The sequence below is a fragment of the Cololabis saira genome, chromosome 20 (genome assembly GCF_033807715.1).
Source record: "Cololabis saira isolate AMF1-May2022 chromosome 20, fColSai1.1, whole genome shotgun sequence".
NCBI classification, from domain to species: Eukaryota; Metazoa; Chordata; class Actinopteri; order Beloniformes; family Belonidae; genus Cololabis; species Cololabis saira.
In genome coordinates, this window is record NC_084606.1 from 28,216,899 (window position 1) to 28,240,165 (window position 23,267).

General features: G+C 42.0%; 2 protein-coding genes and 1 non-coding gene across 4 annotated transcripts in view; 2 read left to right on the plus strand and 1 right to left on the minus strand.

The window, feature by feature from the left end:
* adamtsl3 (ADAMTS-like 3) overlaps nucleotides 1–17,703 on the plus strand; it is a 142,402-nt gene extending 124,699 nt beyond the window's left edge. For both annotated transcript variants that reach the window (XM_061709867.1, XM_061709868.1), the window contains 11 exons: nucleotides 1,187–1,316; nucleotides 4,141–4,351; nucleotides 4,445–4,624; nucleotides 5,529–5,682; nucleotides 5,787–6,783; nucleotides 6,867–6,994; nucleotides 9,536–9,656; nucleotides 11,731–11,935; nucleotides 12,020–12,129; nucleotides 13,600–13,820; nucleotides 16,881–17,703. In XM_061709867.1, coding sequence (XP_061565851.1) covers nucleotides 1,187–1,316; nucleotides 4,141–4,351; nucleotides 4,445–4,624; nucleotides 5,529–5,682; nucleotides 5,787–6,783; nucleotides 6,867–6,994; nucleotides 9,536–9,656; nucleotides 11,731–11,935; nucleotides 12,020–12,129; nucleotides 13,600–13,820; nucleotides 16,881–16,987 — 2,564 coding nt within the window. In that variant the 3' untranslated portion in view covers nucleotides 16,988–17,703. The remainder of the gene's footprint in view (nucleotides 1–1,186; nucleotides 1,317–4,140; nucleotides 4,352–4,444; nucleotides 4,625–5,528; nucleotides 5,683–5,786; nucleotides 6,784–6,866; nucleotides 6,995–9,535; nucleotides 9,657–11,730; nucleotides 11,936–12,019; nucleotides 12,130–13,599; nucleotides 13,821–16,880) is intronic.
* A 1,230-nt stretch (nucleotides 17,704–18,933) lies between these two features.
* Nucleotides 18,934–22,735, plus strand: LOC133420034 (NLR family CARD domain-containing protein 3-like). Its single transcript, XM_061709588.1, has 6 exons — nucleotides 18,934–19,246; nucleotides 19,824–21,543; nucleotides 21,644–21,727; nucleotides 21,874–21,957; nucleotides 22,177–22,254; nucleotides 22,353–22,735. Exons 1-6 carry the CDS (start codon nucleotides 18,934–18,936, stop codon nucleotides 22,669–22,671), a joined length of 2,598 nt encoding a protein of 865 aa, XP_061565572.1. The 3' UTR covers nucleotides 22,672–22,735.
* A 171-nt stretch (nucleotides 22,736–22,906) lies between these two features.
* trnai-aau (transfer RNA isoleucine (anticodon AAU)) lies at nucleotides 22,907–22,980 on the minus strand. The gene has a single exon. It is a non-coding gene; the product is annotated as a tRNA-Ile (tRNA).
* Nucleotides 22,981–23,267: the final 287 nt, after the last annotated feature.

Below are 23,267 nucleotides of genomic sequence, written 5' to 3' on the forward strand. Positions count from 1 at the left end.
AATATAACTGTATTTGTTATGCTTTACACTGCTCTATATACCTACAAGGGATGGGCGGTATGGACTAAAAAATGTATCACGATAATTTCTGGCATTTATCCCGATAACGATAAAAATGACGATAAAAAAATAGCATTTAAACTCCACCTTTGTAACTATAAATCTATCACCACATTCAGTCTTTGGAGCCCCCAAAACACTGCTCTAAAATATACTAAATGTCTCTAAACTACACCTTTCTTCTTTCTTTCTTTCTTTCTTTCTTTCTTTCTTTCTTTCTTTCTTTCTTTCTTTCTTTCTTTCTTTCTTTCTTTCTTTCTTTCTTTCTTTCTTTCTTTCTTTCTTTCTTTCTTTCTTTCTTTCTTTCTTTTTTCTTTCTTTCAGGCTCATTTCTTTCTTTCTTTCTCTCTGGCTCATTTCTTTCTTTCTTTTTTTCTTTCTTTCTTTTTTCTTTCTTTCTTTCTTTCAGGCTCATTTCTTTCTTTCTTTCTTTCTTTCTTTCTTTCTTTCTTTCTTTCTTTCTTTCTTTCTCTCTGGCTCATTTCTATTTTTTTCTTTCTTTCTTTTTTCTTTCTTTCTTTCTTTCTTTCAGGCTCATTTCTTTCTTTCTTTCTTTCTTTCTTTCTTTCTTTCTTTCTTTCTCTCTGGCTCATTTCTATTTCTTTCTTCCTTTCTTTCTGGCTCATTTCTTTCTTTCTTTTTTTCTTTCTTTCTGGCTCATTTCTTTCTTTCTTTCTTTCTTTCTTTCTTTCTTTCTTTCTCTCTGGCTCATTTCTATTTCTTTCTTTCTTTCTCTCTGGCTCATTTCTATTTCTTTCTTTCTTTCTTTCTGGCTCATTTCTTTCTTTTTTTCTTTTTTTTCTTTCTTTCTTTTTTTCTTTCTTTCTGGCTCATTTCTTTCTTTCTTTTTTTCTTTCTTTCAGGCTCATTTCTTTCATTCTTTCTTTCTTTCTTTCTTTCTTTCTTTCATTCTGGCTCATTTCTTCCTTCCTTCCGTCATCAATGGGAATTTATCGTTTTTACCTCGAGATGACAAATTCTTACCGTGGAGAATTTTTTTGACGGTTTATCGTGAACGGTAAAATATCGCCCATTCCTAATACCTACTGTATGTCATAATTGGTAAGCAAGACCCAGCATAGGTCTTTTGACATCTTGTATTCCTTTGCTGTGTTTGTGAATCCAGGTGTGCAGGAAGCTGTGGTGATCTGCCTGAACAAGCAGACCAGGGAGCCAGCAGACCAGCGTCTCTGCGTGAGCTCCCGCCGGCCCCCGCAGCTCCTGCAGGACTGCAAAACCCAGGCCTGCCCACCCAGGTACAGCTCAGACGTCCTCAGACAAGTCAGACGTCCTCATCACCGTCATTATCATTTAAATGTTATATAGATTGGTGTCTGCATTATATGTTAAAAGAGACTTTGACTGATGGATGCAATAAAAAAGGGGAGGAAATTGGTTTTTGGAACATGGGTTTGGCTGTGTTTTAGAAGAAAATATTGATTAAAAACTTGATTGAAATCTGGCTGCGCTCTTTCCAAGAGTGTATCGGTCCAACATACGCAGTGTATGGAGCCTATATGTTTATGCACAGTTTTTGAAGAGCTTGCATGCAATTCGGAGGTCATACACGTGCAACTACTTAAATCTCAAAGTATCGGAAAAAAAACAAAAAACTTTATGTACAAGGGACGTTTCAGATGCCGTGCTGCTCGGCTCAAACCGCTGTAGCCAATTAAACTGCAATTTAGATGACTGGAGTCTAAATGATACTGAAGCAGAGTGGCAGAGATGGATGGTTGTATCATTTGGAGCAGGAAATGAAACCCCGTGGAACGTGGTCAGAATCTGATACACTTGGATTGGATGTCAGCGGTTAACTGTACCTGCAAGGCTCAGATCTGGAGATTTGTCCTTGGAAGAACTTAGAAAGTTGTCATGAGTTCTGTTGATGCTGATGTGGTAGGGTCTCTGGGTGTAAAGTAGCCTCGCCAAGCCATTTATGCAGCTATGAGTAAAATTCGGTCATCATGATGGACTTATTAGTGGAGCAGTTAACAATATAGTTGTAAGCGCCATTTATTCCTAACAGTTGTATTTTTTTATCCTGACATATTTGAGTGGTTTCCATAATGGGTCTGTTATTTTAGTGTTTTAACGGACGTTGAAATGATGGCGATAGACGAGTGTGGACAGCGGGGCAACAAGGTTTTTTTTACCCGTAGACCACATGTGTCAAATTCACGGCCCACGGGCCAAACCCATAACTGTTTATGTGGCCCTCTAGGGATTAAAAGTCATAAAAGTCTGATCAAAGCAGCCGCTCTCCATCACACCGGCCCGCTGAGGTCATTAATGATCTTGATGTAGCCCAAAGTGAAAATGAGTCTGACACACCGACTATAGACGAAGCATTGGGTCACGTGACCCAAACCAGAGCGGTTTTGAAGGCCGTTTTTCTCAAACGACCACCATCTAACTTCTAGATTGAGGCTCAAGCGGAACAAAGATTTGGATATAACCGAATCTTAGTCAATGGATCCCGCAGTAAGAGCCAACTCAACGAGTAAAACAGTCTTTTGTTGTTTATAGAAATACGTTTTTTTGGCACAAATAGCCACCAAATGGACACTAAAATCCTGAAGGAAACCATGGCTGCAGTCAGCAAACTCAGCATGTCGCCTGAAAAAAAAAGCAAACAAAGCTGCTCATTTATCTCAAAAAATTTAAACAAAACAACAGGATGTTACTTAACATAACTAAATAGTGAGTAAAAGGTGAGTGGCTCTCGTGGCGGGCCGCACCGTCCACTTTAACACCCTCCACATTGTCAGGGCTCCAGCGCTCACACTTGTCAGAGGACCCAGAGGCTTGCAGCCCCGGCGTTGGCTGTTTTTCCAGGCCATGAGCCCTGTTTTCACGCACAACAAACGCCGCATTGGACTTGTTTCCTTTGGCCCTTCTCTCGCTCCCCGAGGCCTCCTCACCCTCCCGTATTAAGCTACACTCTTTGGATAGTGTTCCCTCTGAAGGGGAAACGGCCATAGGATTTACTTTGTACCGCTCCATGAACAAACTTAATTTCCAATTCTCTCCCGTCCCCGGACTCTTGAGTAAATAAGAATAGTTTTGAAATATTACTTAATGTGTCAAACCAAAAAGTAAAATTGCTCCGATCTTGGTGCGTGGCCAGAGATATAGAGCGAGTAGTTGGACGCAGCGGCTGGAATGAAAAATCAAAGCTGACTTTGATGCTGCATCGATGACCCAGTTCAAAATAACAACGAGCAACAGTGTGATACTGCTCCACATATGTCATCAGGAAAATTCAAACAAAACAGATATACCTTGGCTATAACGTCCACGAATGCAGTGGGGAAATGTAATGCCTCTTTCCCCTATTGCACTCATTTCACTTCATGGAATTGCTTATTGATCAGGCTTCTCGGACCGGCCTCCCGCCGGGCAGAGAAGAGAGAGATGATGCACCAGGACCGGGACGTTGCCACATGCGTTGATGGCTTTACCAAAGATACTTTATACAGAACATAGCGCATTACCGTTACTGCCAATGGTATGAAACGGTATACACTTCCTGTCTCCTAAGTGGGCGTGGTCGCCCCTCTCCCCACATCGTTTTGGAACATACAACACTAGATACAGTACAACTATCTTCCAAAAAGACTTAAATAATAACAATAACAGTATTATTAAGCAAAGAAGCAAGTTTTATTTTAGTTCTAAACTTCATTTTATCCGATGGGAAAACAACTTTGGCAGTTCTGCAGTGAGCTATGAGAGCCAAATCTCGCGAGAGTGTGTTGCTCAGACAGAGACAGGTCTCAAACAAAGTTCATTTTCTCCTAATCTGTCGGTCTGAAAATTGCCATTTTGGTGTCAGAATGTTCAGAAGGCTTGTGGCTTTTGAAAAATGGGTCCCATATTTACTTAGGTTACTATGGGGCGAAGGAATTGGTAATAATCTGTGCTCACGTTCACTTTTCCCATAGGACTCAATAGACTGAGGACCTGCTACCTGTCTCCTAAAGGGGCAGTGGGGAAACCCACGTGACACAGATACAGGAAAAAAAAACGTAGTGGGCTGTCTCGTTTATAGAACGTCTCTGGCTTTACTTTCCACAGGTGGGAAACGGGGCCGTGGAGTTCGTGCTCCACCACCTGTGGGGTTGGGTTGATGACGCGCACCGTGGCGTGCTCTCACCGGCTGTTCCGAGACAGCAACCGCACTGCACTGCTGAGGGACGAGGACTGCCAGAACCCCAAGCCCGGTCCCATCCAAGCCTGCAACCGCTTTGACTGCCCGCCCATGTGGGAGACGCGTGACTGGGGACAGGTGAGGGGAACGCCGCGTTGGAAGTGTGTCGTTCATGCCTAAACCTGTAAAAGTCAAACATCTGGTTCACGCAAACCCCTGGCGTCTCTGCAGTGCTCTCAGAGCTGCGGCGGCGGGGTTCAGAAGAGGCGCGTCTTGTGCAAGCAGCGCCTGGCAGACGGCAGCATCCTGGAGGTGCCGGACTCCTTTTGCCCGTCCAAGAGCCCTTCAAGCCAGCAGCCGTGCGGCAAGCAGACCTGCCCGCCTCAGTGGGTGACGGCCGACTGGACCCAGGTAGGCCGTCGGAGACCAGGGGCCAGATTCACCAATATGATCTTAAGAAATGTCTTAAGATCTAAAATTAAGAAGTTCATAAGAAAGTTCTTAAGTGCAATTCCTCATTATTTTCTTAAGAACCGTCTTAAGAACTGTCATTTCTTACGAATTTCTTATTTTTCCTACTTAACAACTTCTTAAAATATGTCATTGCATTGCATTGCGCCAACAAACAACATATATATATATATATATATATATATATATATATATATATATATATATATATATATATATATATATATATATATTGATATACAGTTTATACAGTTTATTATATAGATGCTTATATATAGATGCTTATATAGATGCAGGAACTTTTCAAGGTTATGGTGGATGAGATTAATGTGCGAAAAAAAATACTATTGGGGAAAATTAATAATAATTAACTACCACGCTAACTAACATGCTAACAAACAGTTAACAGGCTCCTTGTGTAATTAATTACAAAGTATATCCTCAAACTATGACCTACTAGTCTAAACTTGTCTAAAATGTGTTGAAAAAGGTGATATTAGAGTTTTACCTTTTCACAGAAGAAAATTTAAATTTTAAGACAGGTCAAGGTTGTCTTAAAGTTAAGAAAAAAGTCAAGAACAAATTTGAGAACTTTTTTTTCAAGAATACAATTTTTTCTTAAGTTTTTTCTTAAGAAGAAACTTAAGAAGAAAGTTGAGAAAATACTTAAGAACTTTTTTGGGAGAATATGACTTCTTCTCTTTTTTCTTCTTAAGACTGAACTTAAGAAAAAAATGACACTTAAGAAGACTTTTTTTCTTAAGAATGTTTTGTGAATCCGGCCCCTGATACTGAACAAGTTCTACGTATTGACCCATCGTGACATGTTTATTTGTGCATCTAGTGTTCAGTGACCTGTGGAAAAGGCATTCAGACCCTGCAAGCTATCTGCAGGATCCAGGGAGAGAACGGACGATATTGGACGATAGACCGCAAAAACTGTTCCAAGATGGCCTGGCCCATCAGAATCCGGCCCTGCTTTCTTAGGCACTGTGAAAGTACGAAACACTCTGTCCAGCTCCGATTGGATTAGTTATGTATTTAAAACAGCTGTTTTTTTAAAAAGCAGTCTTGGAAATGATTAATGCTAATTCATTCGCAGACTCGCTGAAGCCTGATCCCGGCACGCTGAAGCAGAGGAAGGTTTACATCCAGTGGAGGAAGGGCAAGAAAGTCCAGCTGGTCGTCGGAGGTTACGCCTACCTGTTGCCCTGGACAACCGTCGTCCTCCGCTGCCCGACCCGCCACCTCCGCAAAGGTCACGTCCAGTGGCTTAAGGATGGAAGACCCCTGGTGAACCTCCCAAATCTCTACACGACGTCGCAGGGATATCTGAAGATTCAGCAGGTCCATTCGCCTCATGCAGGGATTTACACGTGCATCGCCGGCCCGGCATATGAACATCTAGTTTTGCAGATAATCGGGAGCAAGCAAAAGCTGACCGTTCCAGAGTCATGGCTGCTTGAGAGCGGACAAAATAAAGTCAGGCGGCCGGCCGGTGCTTCAGCCGGAGACAGATTTGAGGAGGTACCGATTTCCCCCAACCAGTACGACAGCCTCGTGCAGCACTTGCTTGAACTGAAAGGCTCCGTCCACAGTGAGAAATACCTCGCTGACAAGCCTCACTCCGGCGAGAATAACCGCTCCACTCCAGAGGACGAGAGGGCGAGCGCAGAGCTCTCCGTGCCCGTCGTGCTCACCACCGATAGCCACAGGCTGGACGAGCTCATGCACAACCTCTCGGACGGCCTGGGCGGGCCGCAGGGGGAGCAGCTCATGGCTCAGCTGCTCAGTGAGCTCACCGTGACTCAAGGGGAAACCAACGAGTCTACCCTTCACCCTCCGGAAAGCGCCGAGTCGTCCACACAGGCACCCCCCCTGTATAAGCCGAGCACGTCCAGGAGCAGGAGGCCGGTGATAATCCACTGGCTTAAGAAAGACGGCGTGGCGTCGCAGTCTGACCTGGTCGTTTATGTGGGGGTGCCAGTTTTGTTGCAGCAGCCAGTTTCCACCCTGGAGCTGCGGTGCGATGCTCTGGGGGACCCCAAACCCACGGTGACTTGGACAAAAAATGGGAAAGACTTGCACTCCAGCAGCAGGTAAGAACTGTTCCTCTGTGTTGTTTAGCTTTCCTATGGAAATGACATAGCTGATTGTGGTCGGTGCCTCTTTGTGTTGGCAGAATAAGCCTGTTACCCTCTGGCTCGCTGAGAATCCGGTCTCCAGGCAAAGGCGACGAGGGACTGTACACCTGCACTGCCAGGAACCGTCTTGGAAGTACATCTCTCTCGTCTTGGCTGCAGATTACAAGTAAGGTTCACACAGCTGGAACTTTCCAGTGTTAGAAAGCAAAGGTCTGTAAAGGGCTGAAGAGAGCAGATCCAGTCCAGTGGTTACAGGTCTCAACACTCCAGCAACGACTGGGATGCAGCCTGAGGTTCTGGTTGGGGGCAGGTTTTACATCCAGCATGACTACACAACCACACTACACTAATTTACCCACAGCACACTACAGGTCCCAATAAAGGTTGTTAGATCGCACTGTCAAGAGGCTGGAGAAGGACACATTTAACTCAAATATGCACAAGAAAACTTCTCTGCTGCAACATTAAAAAAAAAAAAAGGATGTTTTTGTCAATCTTGGCACCAACCGACCATATATATATTAGGGCTGTTCGATTAATCGATTTTGAATCGTAATCGCGATTATGTAATTAGAACGATGTTAAAATGTGAAACTCGTAAAATCGATGTTTCACTTTTTTTTTTTATTTTTTTTTTACCTTGTCTGCACACATATTAATGATTGATACCATATTAATGATTGATGGAAATACCTCTCAATACCTGCGACAAGTGCCCCATCGGAGAGGCTCTTTAGTGTAGGAGGGGGCGTTGTAACATGCCACCGGGTAGACCGGCTCGTGTTCCTTGCAAAAAACTTGCAAATGTGAACAGCAAATGTAATGACTGACATTACACACCTCTACCTCCTTCATGGGTTGCATTATTATTTAGCATGCAAAGACCCAGTTTAGTTTAATTAGAAAATGTATTGTTTTATTTAATTGGAAATATAACTTACTGTATGTTTGCAAGTGCTGGTTTGCTGATTTTTTTTTCAGAGATAAAACTTTATATTTTATTATATTTTTTAAAACTTTTTTTCAACTTATTTTACAGAGTTTTGCACTTTATTCATTCATTTTTGGTTTAATAAGAGCAAAGTTTGCACTTAAAGCCCGATGGAGCAAATGTTCAATAAAAAAACAACATATTTGAAATCATTTCTTTGCCTTTTGTCAATTCACAAAATAATCGTAATCGTAATCGAAAATCGGATTTTGAGAGAAAAAAATTGAGATTTTATTTTTGGGCAAAATCGAACAGCCCTAATATATATCAATAAAGACGTAAACAATTACAGTTGTGTGAAAAAGTGTTTGCCCCCCTCCTGATTTTTTTTGCATGTTTGTCGCACTTAAATGTTTCAGATCATCAAACAATTTTAAATATTAGACAAAGATAACACAAGTAAACACAAAATACAGTTTTTAAATGAAGGTTTTTATTATTAAGGGGGATTGAGGGGGATTTATTATTAGCCCTGTGTGATTAAAACAGAAATTAACTGTGGTTTATCACATCTTTGGAAAGCTGACTTCAACTGTATGTGTTATTCTTCTTTAACATTGTTACTTAAATCACATATTATGATAAATTAACATAATTAACAACATTTATATACTTGCAACAGCAATAAGATTGATTGAAGCTTATAATCCTCTAACAAAAATCTTGTCAGAAGACAGAAAAGCCAACGTGGATTGAAGTTTAGGAAGAAGAGGAAGGCAGCTTGTTTGACTTGGTCTAGTGAGGAAAACAACTGGCCTACCAGCCTCTCCAAGAAAAAAAGACCCTTAATTGTGATGAATTTTCAAGGGGATTTTTTGTAATGAGCACAGACTGAAAACATCCCGCCGAAATTTCCTGAAAGCAAAGTTTTGCAGCTCTGTATACAAAGAATGAAGTCAGTATTGATCTGATGTCAAATCAAGTTTGCCCTAATCTAGTTTCATGCAGTCCAGTTTAGAGTAATTTGTTTTGTTCTTTTGTGGTTTTGGGCTCAGAGGTTCTGGGAAAGCGTTCTTCCAGCAGAGAAACACACAGACACCAGAGGAACCACAGGCGCACATATTCAGTAACCGTTTACTTACCTTAGTGGCGCGTCTGCTTGAGTCAGTGATGGGGAATGTCCGGTTGCGCGTCGTCGCGTCGGGGTCGCCCCTGAGCCCCGCTGCCCCTCCGTCTCCTCCGAGCAAGATCAGTCACCAGATTGCCGCTTTCTCATCAAAGAACCGCCACTGTGGATTTCCTGATTCTATTGCGCTTTTCCTTCCCATGCGGCAACAATTATAGGTTCCAGGCAGCGTTTCAAAGGAGATGTGCCCCATCCAGCTAATCTAAATGGAAGGGATAAAGAGGCTTAAGAGTGCTTAAAAATGACCCAACTGTATTTTCTTTTTATTTTCATTCAAATTTGGTTAAAGGCAACATAATGGGTGGGCTTTTGTGGGTTTAGAGGATTATGTCGGAGGGAAAAAAGGATGGAAAGTTTAGGAGAAAATAACAAGATCAACACTTAGAGAGATACAAACAAAAGGAATATGACCTGAAATGTAAACATCTGTTGACATCTTTGCAAAAACTGGAGACATTTTGGCATTTTGTTTCCCATGGAAAAAGATGATTATTATAAATGTCTTCTTTGAACTACATCGGTGTGATTATGCCTTTCCTTTGACTCCTAACACACGAGTAAAACATCAAATCTTTTCATTGTATTTCCAGATGGCAAGGGACGGAGCTGTGCCCGTGTGAGCGGTGCGGGGGGAAACGGGCCTGCCTGTCCTGACAGGAGTAACAGCAGCCAGTCAGCCCAGCTGTGCCCGGGACAAGCCTGCCACCTCAGGTCTGTCCCCGCCACTGCAGCGCCACATGTGGCGCACATGCATGTTGTCCCTGCAAGTACAGACGGTTTAGAGGTAGGGATGGGCAGTATGGACTAAAAAAAATTATCACGATAATTTCTGGCATTTATCTCGATAACGATAAAAATTACGATTAAAAAAAAATACCAATTCAACGCCACCTTTGTAACTATAAATCTATCACCACATTCAGTCTTTGGAGCCCCCAAATCACTGCTCTAAAATAATACTAAATGCTACTAAACTACACCAATTAAATTGAATTGATAAAAACCAATTAAATGAGTTACACCTGTACTGCAAAACTGGAATGACTCAGATCCGCCATGTTTGTTACACAAAAACCTCATCAATGGGAATTTATCCTTCTTTCTTTCTTTCTTTCTTTCTTTCTTTCTTTCTTTCTTTCTTTCTTTCTTTCTTTCTTTCTTTCTTTCTTTCTTTCTTTCTTTCTTTCTTTCTTTCTTTCTTTCTTTCTTTCTTTCTTTCTTTCTTTCTTTCTTTCAGGCTCATATCTATCCATCCTTCCTTCCTTCCTTCCTTCCTTCCTTCCTTCCTTCCTTCCTTCCTTCCTTCCTTCCTTCCTTCCTTCCTTCCTTCCTTCCTTCCTTCCTTCCTTCCTTCCTTCCTTCAAGGAATGTTTTTGACAGTATATCGTGAACGGTAAAATATCGCCCATTCCTATTTAGAGGGCAAACTTTTAAAAGGACAGGCTTATACACATACCTGTCTTGGATTTAATAATAATGGTCCCACCAGCCCAACCAAGTTTCAGTATCTTACATTTTAAGACAGATTTATGAGAAATCTAAAATAACTACCTGTCCACTTAATCTACATGTATGTGCTCAGAATCTGCTAGTTACTGTATACCTTTGTTGACACTGAAATGTTGTAGACTTCCTATGTGTTTAATTCCTATAATAGAGCCTAAATGAAAACACAAAGGGGAATTAAAGCACATTTATTTATTTTAAATATTTTCACTTCGTATACACATTGATTGTCTTCAAGTGAAACATTTACGTTTTCTTTTCCTTCCCCCGTGAGAACTAAAATCACAGTTTCTCATCTTTCAGAACATGTAACTGAGCCCAATCCTGCTCCTCTTTAGGAAAGTAAATTACACATCCCATTTTTAGAGATATTTAGATGAAGTCTTCGCTTTTTTGGCAGAAATGTCCTCTCTCTCGTTACATCCATCCATCTGATTTGTTGTTCCCGGTGTCGCCACTAACCTTGCGAGAACTGCCACCCAGGCTACAGCAGGGGGCAGTCCTCGCGAGGATAGTGACAATTCAGTTTGCTGTTTCAAAATTATTATATTATAAAACGGGAAATTTACGGGAAAATAATAATAATATGGGAAGAGGACGGGAAAAATTGGTAAAATACGGTAGTTTTCCTGCCAAAACGGGAGACTTGACAGGTATGTTTATACCAGGGGTCGGCAACCCGCGGCTCGCCCTAGTGGCTCCCTGGAGCTTTTTCAAAAATGTTTGACCTTTTTTTCCTTTCTTCCTTTCTTTTTTCTTTTTTTCCCTTTCTTCTTTTTTCCTTTTTTCTTTTTTCTTCTTTTTTCTTTTTTTCTCTTTTTTTCTTCCTTTTTCCTTTCCTTTTTAATCTCGACATTTTGACTTTTTTCTCGAAATTTTGACTTTTTTCTCGAAATTTTGACTTTTTCCTCGACATTTCGACTTTTTTCTCAACATTTCGACTTTTTTCTCGAGATTGTACTTCAACATTAATCTCGACATTTCGACTTTTTTCTCGAAATTTCAACTTTTTTCTCGACATTTCGACTTTTTTCCCGACATTTCGGCTTTTTTCTCGAAGTGCATAATGAAAAAAAAAATCTTCCCCCAGTTATAACTAATTTATATACATGCAGCATGTGTTTGTCTTCATTCTAAGGCTTATACAAGACTTTTCATTTTTTGCGGCTCCAGACATATTTGTTTTTTGTGTTTTTGGTGCAATATGGCTCTTTCAACATTTTGGGTTGCCGACCCCTGGCTTATACATTACAGTGGGTTTTCCTTCTGGTGGTTTCAGGTGGCAGGTGGATGCTTGGTCGCCGTGCTCGGTGACGTGTGGAGGGGGGTCCCAGCACAGGAGCGTGCGCTGCCTGAAGGGTCCGGAGGGCGGCTCCAGGGAGGTGGAGAACAGGCAGTGCTACGGCACTGGGAGGAAACCCTCCAGTACAAGGCTATGCAACATTGTGTCCTGCACAAGATGGGCCACCAACCCCTGGGGGCCGGTGAGTCGGAAACAGGTTCTCACACGCTTTCGCTCTTAGACGTGGATTTCACTGGACGTGATTTTAATTTTTATTGCATTTCAGTGTCAAGGCCAGTGTGTGGGTCCCAGTTTGGCTACACAGAACCGACACGTTTATTGCCAAGGCGCAAACGCTACCAAAGTTCCCTACAGGATGTGCACTGGATTCAAGAGGTAAACAAAGACTTCAACGTAAAATTGCATACAGTATATCCAGTATATAGATATTTACAGTTACAACTAGATGATTAAATTAAGTTTAGGAAAAAAAGACTAACTCCATGTTTTCTCTCGATGTCTGACAGTACAGTTTAAGAAACTTTTCCTCTTTTAGGTCATTCCAAGATTGTTGATTTTTTCTTTTTCATTCATAAAAATGTCAGAATAATGAAAGATAAAATTCTATAGGGAATGTTTTATTACTTTCTTTAAAGTCAAAAGCGTATATTCAGCAATTTGATTGAGGCCCTAAACAGTTTGGAGACTTCACTGTTGTTTTTGTTTCAGCATTAGAGGCTTTTGATGTCATGTAGGAGCCAAAACTGTGTTTTAAGATACCTCCAAACCCAAAGGCCTCACTGCATAACATTGTGGAAAAAACTAAATAAATCAACCAATATGTATGGAAAAGAGAGGGAGAATTTGGGCACAATTTGCAGTTGCATGAATGTCCAACGTTCATCTGTTTAGAAGATATAATGCAAGTATGAACAGCACAGGAGCCCACACCCATCATACTGCTCAGGATGAAGATGATTTTTTGTCTAAAATGTGCAAAATGAAGCTCAGTAACACAAAGAAAGACTTCGAAAGAGTACCATTATCCACGTTAAATGTGCTCTGCACTAGCAGGAGCTGAAACATCACTGCTCCAAAACCACCATAACAAAGACAGATTACAGTTTGCAGCTAAACATCTCATTTTTTTGGGAGTCCTCTGGTCTGATGGGACATAAATGTATCTCATTGGTCTTCATAATCATAATCTTTGAAGGTAAAAAAGGCAGAACTCTGCTGGGCTCAGAACACCATCCCAGCTGTTAGGTATGAAGGTGGCACAAAATAGAGAGCACAACGAGGAAAGATCGTGAAGCAACATCTCAAATCACCAGCCAAACAGTTAAATGTTAGGTATGGATCAGTCTTCCAACTCGAAAATGGCCCAAACCCGATGAGATTACTCCAGATTTTTCACAGAGAGTTAATGAAGGTATTTGAGTGACCATCACAGGTATTATAGAGAATGTGTTGGCGGCACTGAGAGGCCAAATGTGAGCAAGGCTCACAAACTTAACTCCACCAGCTCTGCCAAGAGGAATGGACCAGAATTCCATCAAGACATTGTGAGAAGCTTGTGGAGGTCTATACGAGATGTTTGAGCCAAGTTAAACAGTTTAAAGGCAATTGTACCAATAATAACCAGGTGCATGCAAACTTAGAGTTATTGAAGAAAAAGACAGAATTTCTCTCCCTCTCATTATTCTGACATTTAAAGAATTCAGTAGTTAAAAATCTGGACTCTTAATTGACCGACAACAAGAAAAAGTGCCCTCAGTTTTACGGTCAGACTGGAGAACTGAAGGTTTGTCCTTTTCAAAACCGTGTCAGCAGAACCTTGTTTCTCACATGCGTTGTCATGTCCAGGCCCGGCTCGGTGAGGAACTGCTCCACAGAAGCGTGCGCCCTTTACTGGCATGTCGGGCCGTGGACGCAGTGCACCGCCACCTGTGGTCGCCACGGCTTCCAGTCACGCCAGGTGACCTGCAAGCATCATCGCACCGGCAAGGCCACGCGGGAACATCACTGCATCTGGAGGCCCCGCCCCCCCAGCTGGCGGCGCTGCAACATCTTGTCCTGCGGCAGAGGTGACGCAAATCTCACTGAAATGCTTGTATACCAGTATGTTGTGCAGCCGTGGGTAACTGCATTTAACATTCTTCTGAGAGGTCTGTTTTAAACTCAGTTATGCAGTTACTGCAGCGATTTGCAGAACATCTAAACCCCACATTAGTAAAAAAAGAAAACATATCAGATATTTACCTCTGGGATGCCTCTTCCTTGGACAATATGGAGCAAAGCAGTACATAAAATGTTTTCCCAGTCTCCTAATGTAGTGGATTGCAGTTGCACGACAGTTTAGGTCCTCGTTCTTAGTTTTTTATGTGTTTTTTTTTCATAATGTGCTAAATGATTTTGATAGGTGACAAGTCTGGAGTCCAGACAGGCCAAGTCTTTTAATACGGAGCTGGCTGCTGTAACGCGTAAATAGTTGTTCTGCTGACACAAGCAAAAGCATTCTTGTAACCAGACATCTGGATGGAAGCTTATATTGTGGACAAAACCTGTTTAAAAAACTCTACACCGGCGCTGCCATCAAAAAATATGCAATTTATCTATGCCAACTAGGGCTGAACGATTTTTGAAAATAATCTAATTGCGATTTTTTTCCTCAATATTGCGATTGCGATTTAATATGCAATTATTTTTTCAAGGTCCTGTTCTCATGTATTTTTCAACTACACAAGCAATAGATCAGTCTGTTTTATAATAAACAATGTCAGATTTATTTAAAGCACAGATTACAACAATAAAGAAAGCAAATCTGTGGCTTTTACCTCTTTAACACGTCTACACACGTCTGTACACACGAGTGTTATGGTTCTTTCTCTCTGAACCCAATCGCACGACACCAAACCGGGTTAAACTTTAGCCAAAACGAGGCGTAGTTTAATAGAAAAACACAGAAAAACTCCCACAGGGAACAAAAAAACCTTCCTCACAGGGAACTCAGAAATTCTTCACAAATAACTCAAAAATCACAGGGAGAAAAAAAAACACCAGCAAACTTACAAACAAACCAACAAAGCTCACAGAGTTAACAAAACGAACCAGCAATGAACAACTGGCAGCCCCGCTGTTTAACCTCCTGATGAGCTGACGGGCTGCAGGTGTGGTTTAAGGGTGATTTATGGTTCCGCGTTACACCAACGCAGAGCCTACGCCGTAGGGCACGCTGTACGCGCAACGTACGGCGCGGGTCACCACGTAACCTACGCCGTAGGTTCTGCGTCGATTTAACGCGGAACCATAATTCAGTCTTCACAGCGCGACTCCACTGTCCGCCGGCGCGCCCCCGGCTCGTGCTCCTCACCGCGCGCAGCTCCTCGCCACGCCAACTCCGCACTCATATATTTAATACATTTATAAAGCCCATATATTTATAAAACCCCGCCTGGCCGAACCCTAAAACTGAGGCCATGGTAGATTTAGGTTACACGCGGACACGCGGTACTGTTGACTTTTTTTCCCCTGCCGGCAACGTGACCAGATCACGTGACCAGATCACGTGACTGGTCAAATCGCAGCCTTTGCGGTTAGAAAATCTCGTTTTATCACATTGCGATATTATCGCAAATGCAATTAATCGTTCAGCCCTAATGCCAACCGCACAAATGCACGTGCATCAAGGCTGCTCAGCCTGACCAGTCATATCTGTTCACTTTGTGAAAGTTCTCTCATGAAACTGGTCCAATGCCCCTCCTAGTTTCACAGCCGTTTCCCCCCGGTACAGAACGTACCGAGCACGACAGGATAGAGGTGAGGTTTATGTAATGACCATCATCCAAAAGCCTCTCTTTACAATAACTTAGCTGATCAACATTGTTTTTTACTGAAAACCTGACAGTCATTCACTAGCACTCCTACTGCACTGCGCCCCATTTCAGATGGTTTTTAGGGGGTACTAGTCTGGTTGTCATTTACCTACGTCTCATACTTTACTAGTTTCTCTGGTTGGTTTTATATCCATCCAGCGGCGTCCACAGGCAGTTTCCTCTATGTCCTTTCGTACTAACCCCTGGAAATGAACGTCGAATCCAGAAAAACTGGATGAATTTATTGTACTGAAGAAGACAATGATAAGGATGGCTGGTCAGACTAATGGATGCAAGACTTTTAACTAAATCTTGAGGGTCCCTCTTTTTAAACTCTGGAAGAAGAAGAAATGTAAGCACCCTTAAATATTGAACTTTCTGAATCCTTAGCAAGTTAGGAATGTTTTCCTTTTTAATTGAAGATCTGTTGGCTCACAGTCTTTCACAGAGCTTGATATTATATCAGTCTATCATTTCCTTTTGATCTCATACAGAATGGGTGTATTTTAAACAGTCGGTAATTTAGAATAAAACCAGAAGTTTAATTGCTTGTTTTTTTTTTCTCCATATCATGATTCAAATATGTTCAGGTAGAGAAATAAAACATTTAAAAATTAGAATTTTCCCAAAAAGCCTTCAAGTTCAGAAGAACGGTATCTTCATCCTAAACGGGTTAACAAAAGTGTTTCACGCCGCCCGCCTCAGTGTTTTTCAAACATATTTCTACCTTTAACTTTTAAAAAAGATTAGAATTTAGAAAGAACAAAAATATAGACGTTTTAACATTTTATTTATTTCATAGGAAATATTTTGGAAATTACTTTGTCTTGTTTAAATGTACATTTTACAGTTTGTTGAACAGTTTTTCCATCAGTCATATGTCATGTTCCTGGGGTCTGATGCTAAATAAAATGGTCCAATTAGAAGTAAACTTTGACTTTGAGCAAGAATAATTGTATCATGAGCACAAATGTTGTTTTACGTCCTGATTTGATTTTCTGATGTGTCAAACGTGTCCTGTGGGACTCCAGAAGTACTGCCCTTTGAACTCTATAAGTTAGTCAATAACCCGGGGGTATCAATGCGAGACAAAGAGAAAGTGCGAATGAAAGCTGGTCATTTCCTGGAGGACTTTTTCAAGCCAGCCTTCGTGAAATTCCTCGAACCTCCACTGATTTGTAATTAAATACAAAACTATGCCACTTCCTTTGTGTTGCTTGATCTCGGGGGTTTTCAGCATCCATTAACGTCACCCCGTCTGTGTCCCCGCAGGAGAGTGTCGAGACAGTACCAGGTACTGCGAGAAGGTCCGCCAGCTGGAGCTGTGCCCGCTGCCTCAGTTCAAGAGCCGCTGCTGCCAGTCCTGCCGCAACACCTGAGGCGGCGGTGGCCGGGTACGAGGCGTCTGAGCGACCCGGAGGCGTCGCGGAGGGAACCAGCGGACACTTGAAACCTCTAAGCCCCATCCTTGACCTCACCACCGTCTCCAGCGATCGGTCTCGGGTGGGGAGAGCGGAGTGTGGAGGAGGAATGTCTGTTTTTGTCATGCCCCGAGCCGATGTGCGTGTCTCTTCTCCAGGACGACCACGTGTGGGTTTCAATCTGAAAGTCCTGTTACCTGAAGGGGCAACGTGTGCATTCACGAAGGCTTCAGTTTCACTTTTTCCCTTTTCTTTTTTATTTTTTTTTATTTTAATAAGCTCTGAACTTCAGCTTTCCTTTCCAAACGGTGCAAACCGTTTCCACTGTGAGCACTGGAAACTTGTGGGGGAACTAGTTTGCTGATTAATAACCCTCCTGCATGAATGGAATTTTGTTGTTGTTTTCGGGTTTTTTTTAATCACATCAAGCTGCAACACAACCAACATCGCAAAAAGAGAAATTTGAAATTCCCCTTTACTGTTTAACATAGCAACTTCATCATAATCACAGCTATTTTCATGTTTGATTGGCCTCATATCCAAAACCCACTGGGTAGTTGTGTGTTTACTTCTATTGCAACAGTCCCCAAACAAAGTGTTAATGTAGATTTGGTGATGAAGCTCAGCGTAATGCTGCTAAGAAATGAGGAAGCAGAGAATATCCTCATGTTTAATTATACATTGGTGTCAGCCACTGAGGAAATAAACCTGACAGCAGGATCGCAGGTGTTTGAGCCGCAGTCCTGTGCAGAATAGAGAGGAACACAATATAAACACATCTGCGTGAATCAGCTGCACTATAGGAGGAGTATATGAGTGAAGCAATTATTGTTTAAAAATAAAAAAAAAAAGTCTTATTTTGCACTCAGAACTCATCAACGCCTTTGTTGAGAACACGGCTTGTAGAGTTTCTTTTTTTTTTTGTTAGATATTTTATTTTGTGATTCTTTTTCTGTCAAAATGTTCTTTTTAACCACTTTGTGACGTTTAAGTGTGACCTGAGAGTAGCAGTTCCCCATTTCGGTAACGAAGCCCCAGCTGGTCCTGACCCTAGAAATACATTTCTTCAGTACAACTGCGACCTACGTCGGCTATTTTTGGACACATTTCAGTGTTACTTCATTGTACAGTAGGCAACTTTGTAAGGATTGTTAATAACCCGACATATTTACATCAACGTACCAGAAAAGCAGGGTTTGCACTTCTAACAGTTTTTTGTTTCTAGTGTCAGTAAGTAGCTTCGGTGGGGACCACTGGGTCTTTCTTTGGGGTGTGGATATTTGACATCGCAACAGGAAAATATAATTAACATATGACTTATGCTCTTAAGTTATGTACAGTAGATATATGTTTTGTCATTTTTACTATTTATTATGATGAGTTTTCTTGTGCATAGTCATGTAAATAGTGGCTGGTTTGGGCTTTTTAAGCCTTCGTGTGCTTGTATTGGATGTACATGCAGGGGGCGCCCTCTGCTGGTGACTTTGTGCATTTCTGCTCATGCCTGGTTTGTCACAAAATAAACTAAATACATTCCTTTTTGTAATCTGAGTGTTATTTTTCTGTTCTTTTTGATAACAGCTTGGCTGTAATGAGTTAACGTGCTGCCAGTTTTCAGCTCATTAAACAGGTTCCACTAAAGGACATCATCAACTAGATGAACTGGTTTCAATTCTGCATATCTTCGTGATTCTCTGTCTGAACGTATTTTTCCAAGGGAGCAGGGACTTCCTGTTTCTTTGTTTAATAAATTCAGCTCACATTATGCTTCTCGGCTCTGGAAGAGGGAAACACATTCATAGCCTCCTGCTTCTAGAAGAAAATATGAATGAACCATAAGTTCAAACTGGGACCATAAGAGGCCTTTTTTCTCTGCTAACTCTGTGGATTATTTTGGATCAGTCATGGGGGAGAAAGATGTTTGTCATTCTTGTTTGACAGCAGTGAGAGTGCTGCGAGTTTCCCTTGTGGACGAGCTGGAGGCGCAGGTTGACTCTGCGCTGGAAGCGTTGGTTAGTCGGGATGTGTTCACCCGAGACGACCGTGAGGACGTGCTGTGTCAGCGGGGACCCCGGGCAAGAGTCAGGAAGGTTCTGGACATCCTGGAGTGTAAAGGCGAGGAGGCAGCAAGAGTTTTTCTCTCCATCAGAAGTCATCTTCAGCACTGTGAAGAGAGGAACGAGGCTCAACCTCCGTCCAAACATGGACCAGACACTGGTAAACTGGATGCTGCAGACAGCAATGTGACCTCTGTACTTAAAACACAATAGATTTGAGATGATATGAAGCAGATTAGATCATGACTGCAGCAATTTTAGCAGGTTTAACAGACTTAATTATGGACATATGAAGTGTTTATTACTATTTGGATACAGATCTGTCACAATCAGACTGCTGGAAGTAGTGCCGAATACTAAGTATCCTCTCAAGATGTTTTTTTGTTGTTGTTTTTACTGACTCTTTAAACCGTGTAAAATCAGTGTTTTATGTCCTTAATTTGTAAGGAAATTAGAAACTGCATTGCAGCCAATTAGCAGTTAGTTTTGGACCTGAGAAAGCAGATGGGATGGGTAAAAATGGCTTTGGACCCTTTCTTTGTTATAACCAGTGAATCAAAAGTGAAAGTCTTCACTTAGAAATCAAATTTAATTAATGTGGAGCTGTATCGAGGCTAAATTACAAAAACTGTGTCCCGAGTTGTGCTTAGCTTTTTGTTGAGACATTTCAAATGGTTAACTTTTGATGTAGTGTAACAAAAAAAAAAAGAAAAATCTGTGATGTTTTTCCTCTGCAGAGTATAACAAAGTTCAACAAAAGCACAAGGATGTTCTCAGGCGCAGGAGTGAGAGCATGCTTCTCTACAACAGCCGCCACGGAGAGAAAATCCTCTTCTCTGAACGTTACGTCAGCCTCATTTTGGTTGACGGACACCAGGGCCTGGAGATGAAAAGGCACGAGGTGCTCACCTTCGGACAAAGACGACTACACCTGCAACATACTCCAGCGCAGAGGAAAATCACACCGGCTGAACTGTTTTCAAGGTCAAACCGAAAATCTGCGGTCAGGAAGGTCCTCGTGGCGGGCGTGGCGGGAATAGGGAAAACCGTCCTGGTGCAGAAAATGCTCTTCGATTTTGGGAGAAGCAAAGAGCACCTGGCTTTCGATTTCATTATTCACATGAGCTTCAGAGACTTGAATCTGATCGACGAACCCACAAACCTCCGAGAGTTAGTCCTACGTAAAAACAGGCACCTCGCTAAGGAACTGGACAACGTCTTGGCTAACGACGACAAACTGCTGATCATCCTGGACGGCTTCGATGAGTTCAAACACCACAGGAGCTGCGACGTCGAGGCATTTGTGACGGAGCCGGATGAAGATGCAGAGGTGAAGGAGGTTGTGGGGAGTCTGCTGTTGGGGGAACTTCTCCCCAACGCCTCCGTCCTGCTGACGAGTCGGCCTGTAGCCGTCAGCCACATCCCCGTGGGCTGCGTCGACCGCTTTGTTCTCATCGCTGGTTTCTCCCTAGGTGAGGTCCGGGATTTCTTCTCACGATATTTCCAAGACGCTGCGCTTGCTGACCGCATGTTTGAAACGGTATCGGCAAACGAACTGATGCTGACGCTCTGCTACATACCTGCATTTTGCTACATCGTGTGCTGCATCCTCAAAGACAGCAGAAATCTCTGTGGGGAAAGCCCCAAGACCATGACGGATATCTACGTGCAGTATCTGGTGGCCTTGCTTCGTTCTCACACCCAGGAAAGAGCTAAAACATGTCTTCAAGACCAAGGCACAGGAGCGATGGAGAAGCTGTCCGACACCGTGATGAAGCTCGGTCGACTTGCCTTCCAAAAGCTTCTGGAGCACCAAACACTATTCTACAGCAGTGACCGAGATGTGGCGGCGTTAGAGGGGTGCAGCCTCGTCGGGACCTTCCTTGACAAGACCATTGCACAAGAGCCCGGCTGCACTGAGGAGGTGTTCTCCTTTGCTCATCTCACTGTTCAGGAGTTCTTCGCTGCGCTTTACATAGCGTTGACCGATCAGCCCTTACCAGATGAGATTCAGGGCAAAGCAAGTCCTGCAGAGGTATCAAACACCGGACACTTGGACCTGTTCAACCGCTTCCTGTCTGGAATCCTCTCCGACCGGAACGCCAGTTTTCTATCAAGGCAGGCTGGGCTGTGTTGCAGCGAGGAAAAGGCGGAAACTTATCGTAAAAAGATCATCACAGATCTCACAATGCTCTGTGAGAACGGAGCCCAAATTCTGAACTGCTTACACTGCCTGTTTGAACAACAGGACCCATCTTTAGCTCTGGCAGTGCAACCGAGGAAACTCAGGATTAACGTTAGTGATGAAGCACTCTCTCACATGGATTACAATGCCATCAAGTACTTCCTAAACCACACAACGGGCAGAATATCAGAGCTGGATCTCACTGGGACTGGAGTGAGCTGTGACGAACTCAGAGATATTCAACCTCTGCTGGTTAGATGTGAGAGTCTTTGGTGAGTTAAAGGTGATATGTTGTTTTTCAACATCTGCCACCATTTCTCTCACAACTCAAAGTGTTGGTTCATATATCGACAATACAGTTTTATTTGTTAGGCTTGGAGAAAACAACTTTGATATGGATGCAGTTCAGGTCATTGCAGATGTTCTGAGGGTCTCAGATAATGTCACCTACCTGGGGTAAGACTTAAGTTCAAACAACCCTTTTCTATACGTAGAAGTTTTTCAATTTTAGATTAAGCGTCTTTTAAAAGCAATGATACAATTTTCTAGTTGAGAAATTCATTATTTCTAAGAGTCGTGTAACTTTCTGTTCCCCTTTATAGACTAGGATGGTCAAATATTGGCGATGATGAACTACAGGCTCTTGGCAGTGCCATCCGTGTGAAAAGAAAGCTTGAGGAATTGTGGTAAGAACCTTGTGAAACTGACTCATGACAACCAATAGGTTTTAAGGAAATGAGAGTTAAGGGACTGAAATTCAAAATCTTCCTAAACTGATGACCGATTCTTCCTTTTCACTTACGGGGCACTATAATCCATGTTGGTCAATTTATTCACCATTTAAAGATCGGTATGTTGTTTTACACTCTGTTCATGGTATGCTTCTCTAAAATACGTGCTTTCAGGGTGGAGGGGAACCGACTGAGCTCCAGAGGTCTGTTGTCACTCAACGATTTGAACCCACATCCTTTGAAAAAAGTTGTGTAAGTAAATTACTTTTTCTTAAAAGCAAATAAAAACCCTGATTATTTCTACAGATTGTTTTAATTCTGATGTTTTTCTTTGTTTCTTATCTTTATAGAGCCATATGGAATGATTTGTATAACACAGAGCCAGAGTCTGTTTCCACCCAAGAAAGCATTACTTTGAATTTCACAGACGACAATATTTGGGAAGGGTGGGTGGAATGGGTCTTTAAACGCTGTGAGGTCAGCAGCAATGAGAAGTTAGTAATGGTACTTCACAAGGTTTGCAACATATCGGTCCACTGTGTAGAACGTCAGTGGGCAAAGTCCTTCTACAATAAGCTATCACAGCTCATCGAGAGCAGGATTGAATGCTGCACAGAAGATGACATGTGCAAGAAACTTAAAAGATTTTACAGCATTTTAAACAAATGAATCTGCGGCATCATTTTAGAAAACCTATAATGTGACTCAAATAAACAGACTCATGCATATAAATTGAAGGCCAAATGTGTTTTACTGATTAGGTGTATAGATATCATGGTACTAGTGCTGTAACTAAATTCTTTTTTGGTATTTTTGTAGGTAGTGGTACCACAGTAAATCAATTGAAACTGGACAGTTTATAGCTATCCCAAGATCAGCCTCGAAAAAAATGAAAATATTACAGTGGCCCGTACGGGGATCGAACCCGCGACCTTGGCGTTATTAGCACCACGCTCTAACCAACTGAGCTAACCGGCCACAAGTACGAAAGCTCTTATGACTTCAATTCTTGTACTTGGAACAGGCACTACGTGTTCGCTCTGAAAGCACTGCAAAGTATATATAATAGATATAATTTATTTCAGACTCTTCAGTCCATATAAAAATACATTAAAAAGACACAGAGATATTACGGTTCATAAATCCACAAAAATGTAAGATGTATAAATAGATATTTTCCGATGTTCTGTCACTGCATTTCAAGAAACATTGAGATAGAAGAATAGTCAAATTGAAAAAAAAAACCCAATATTTTTGCCAACTAC

Bases quoted from the DNA above. Each gene is read 5' to 3' on its own strand.
- LOC133420034 (XM_061709588.1), top strand. From the start codon at position 18,934: ATGGGGGAGAAAGATGTTTGTCATTCTTGTTTGACAGCAGTGAGAGTG. The intron at 19,247-19,823 runs GTAAACTGGATG...TTTCCTCTGCAG, and splicing joins CAAACATGGACCAGACACTG to AGTATAACAAAGTTCAACAA. The intron at 21,958-22,176 runs GTAAGAACCTTG...ACGTGCTTTCAG, and splicing joins AGAAAGCTTGAGGAATTGTG to GGTGGAGGGGAACCGACTGA.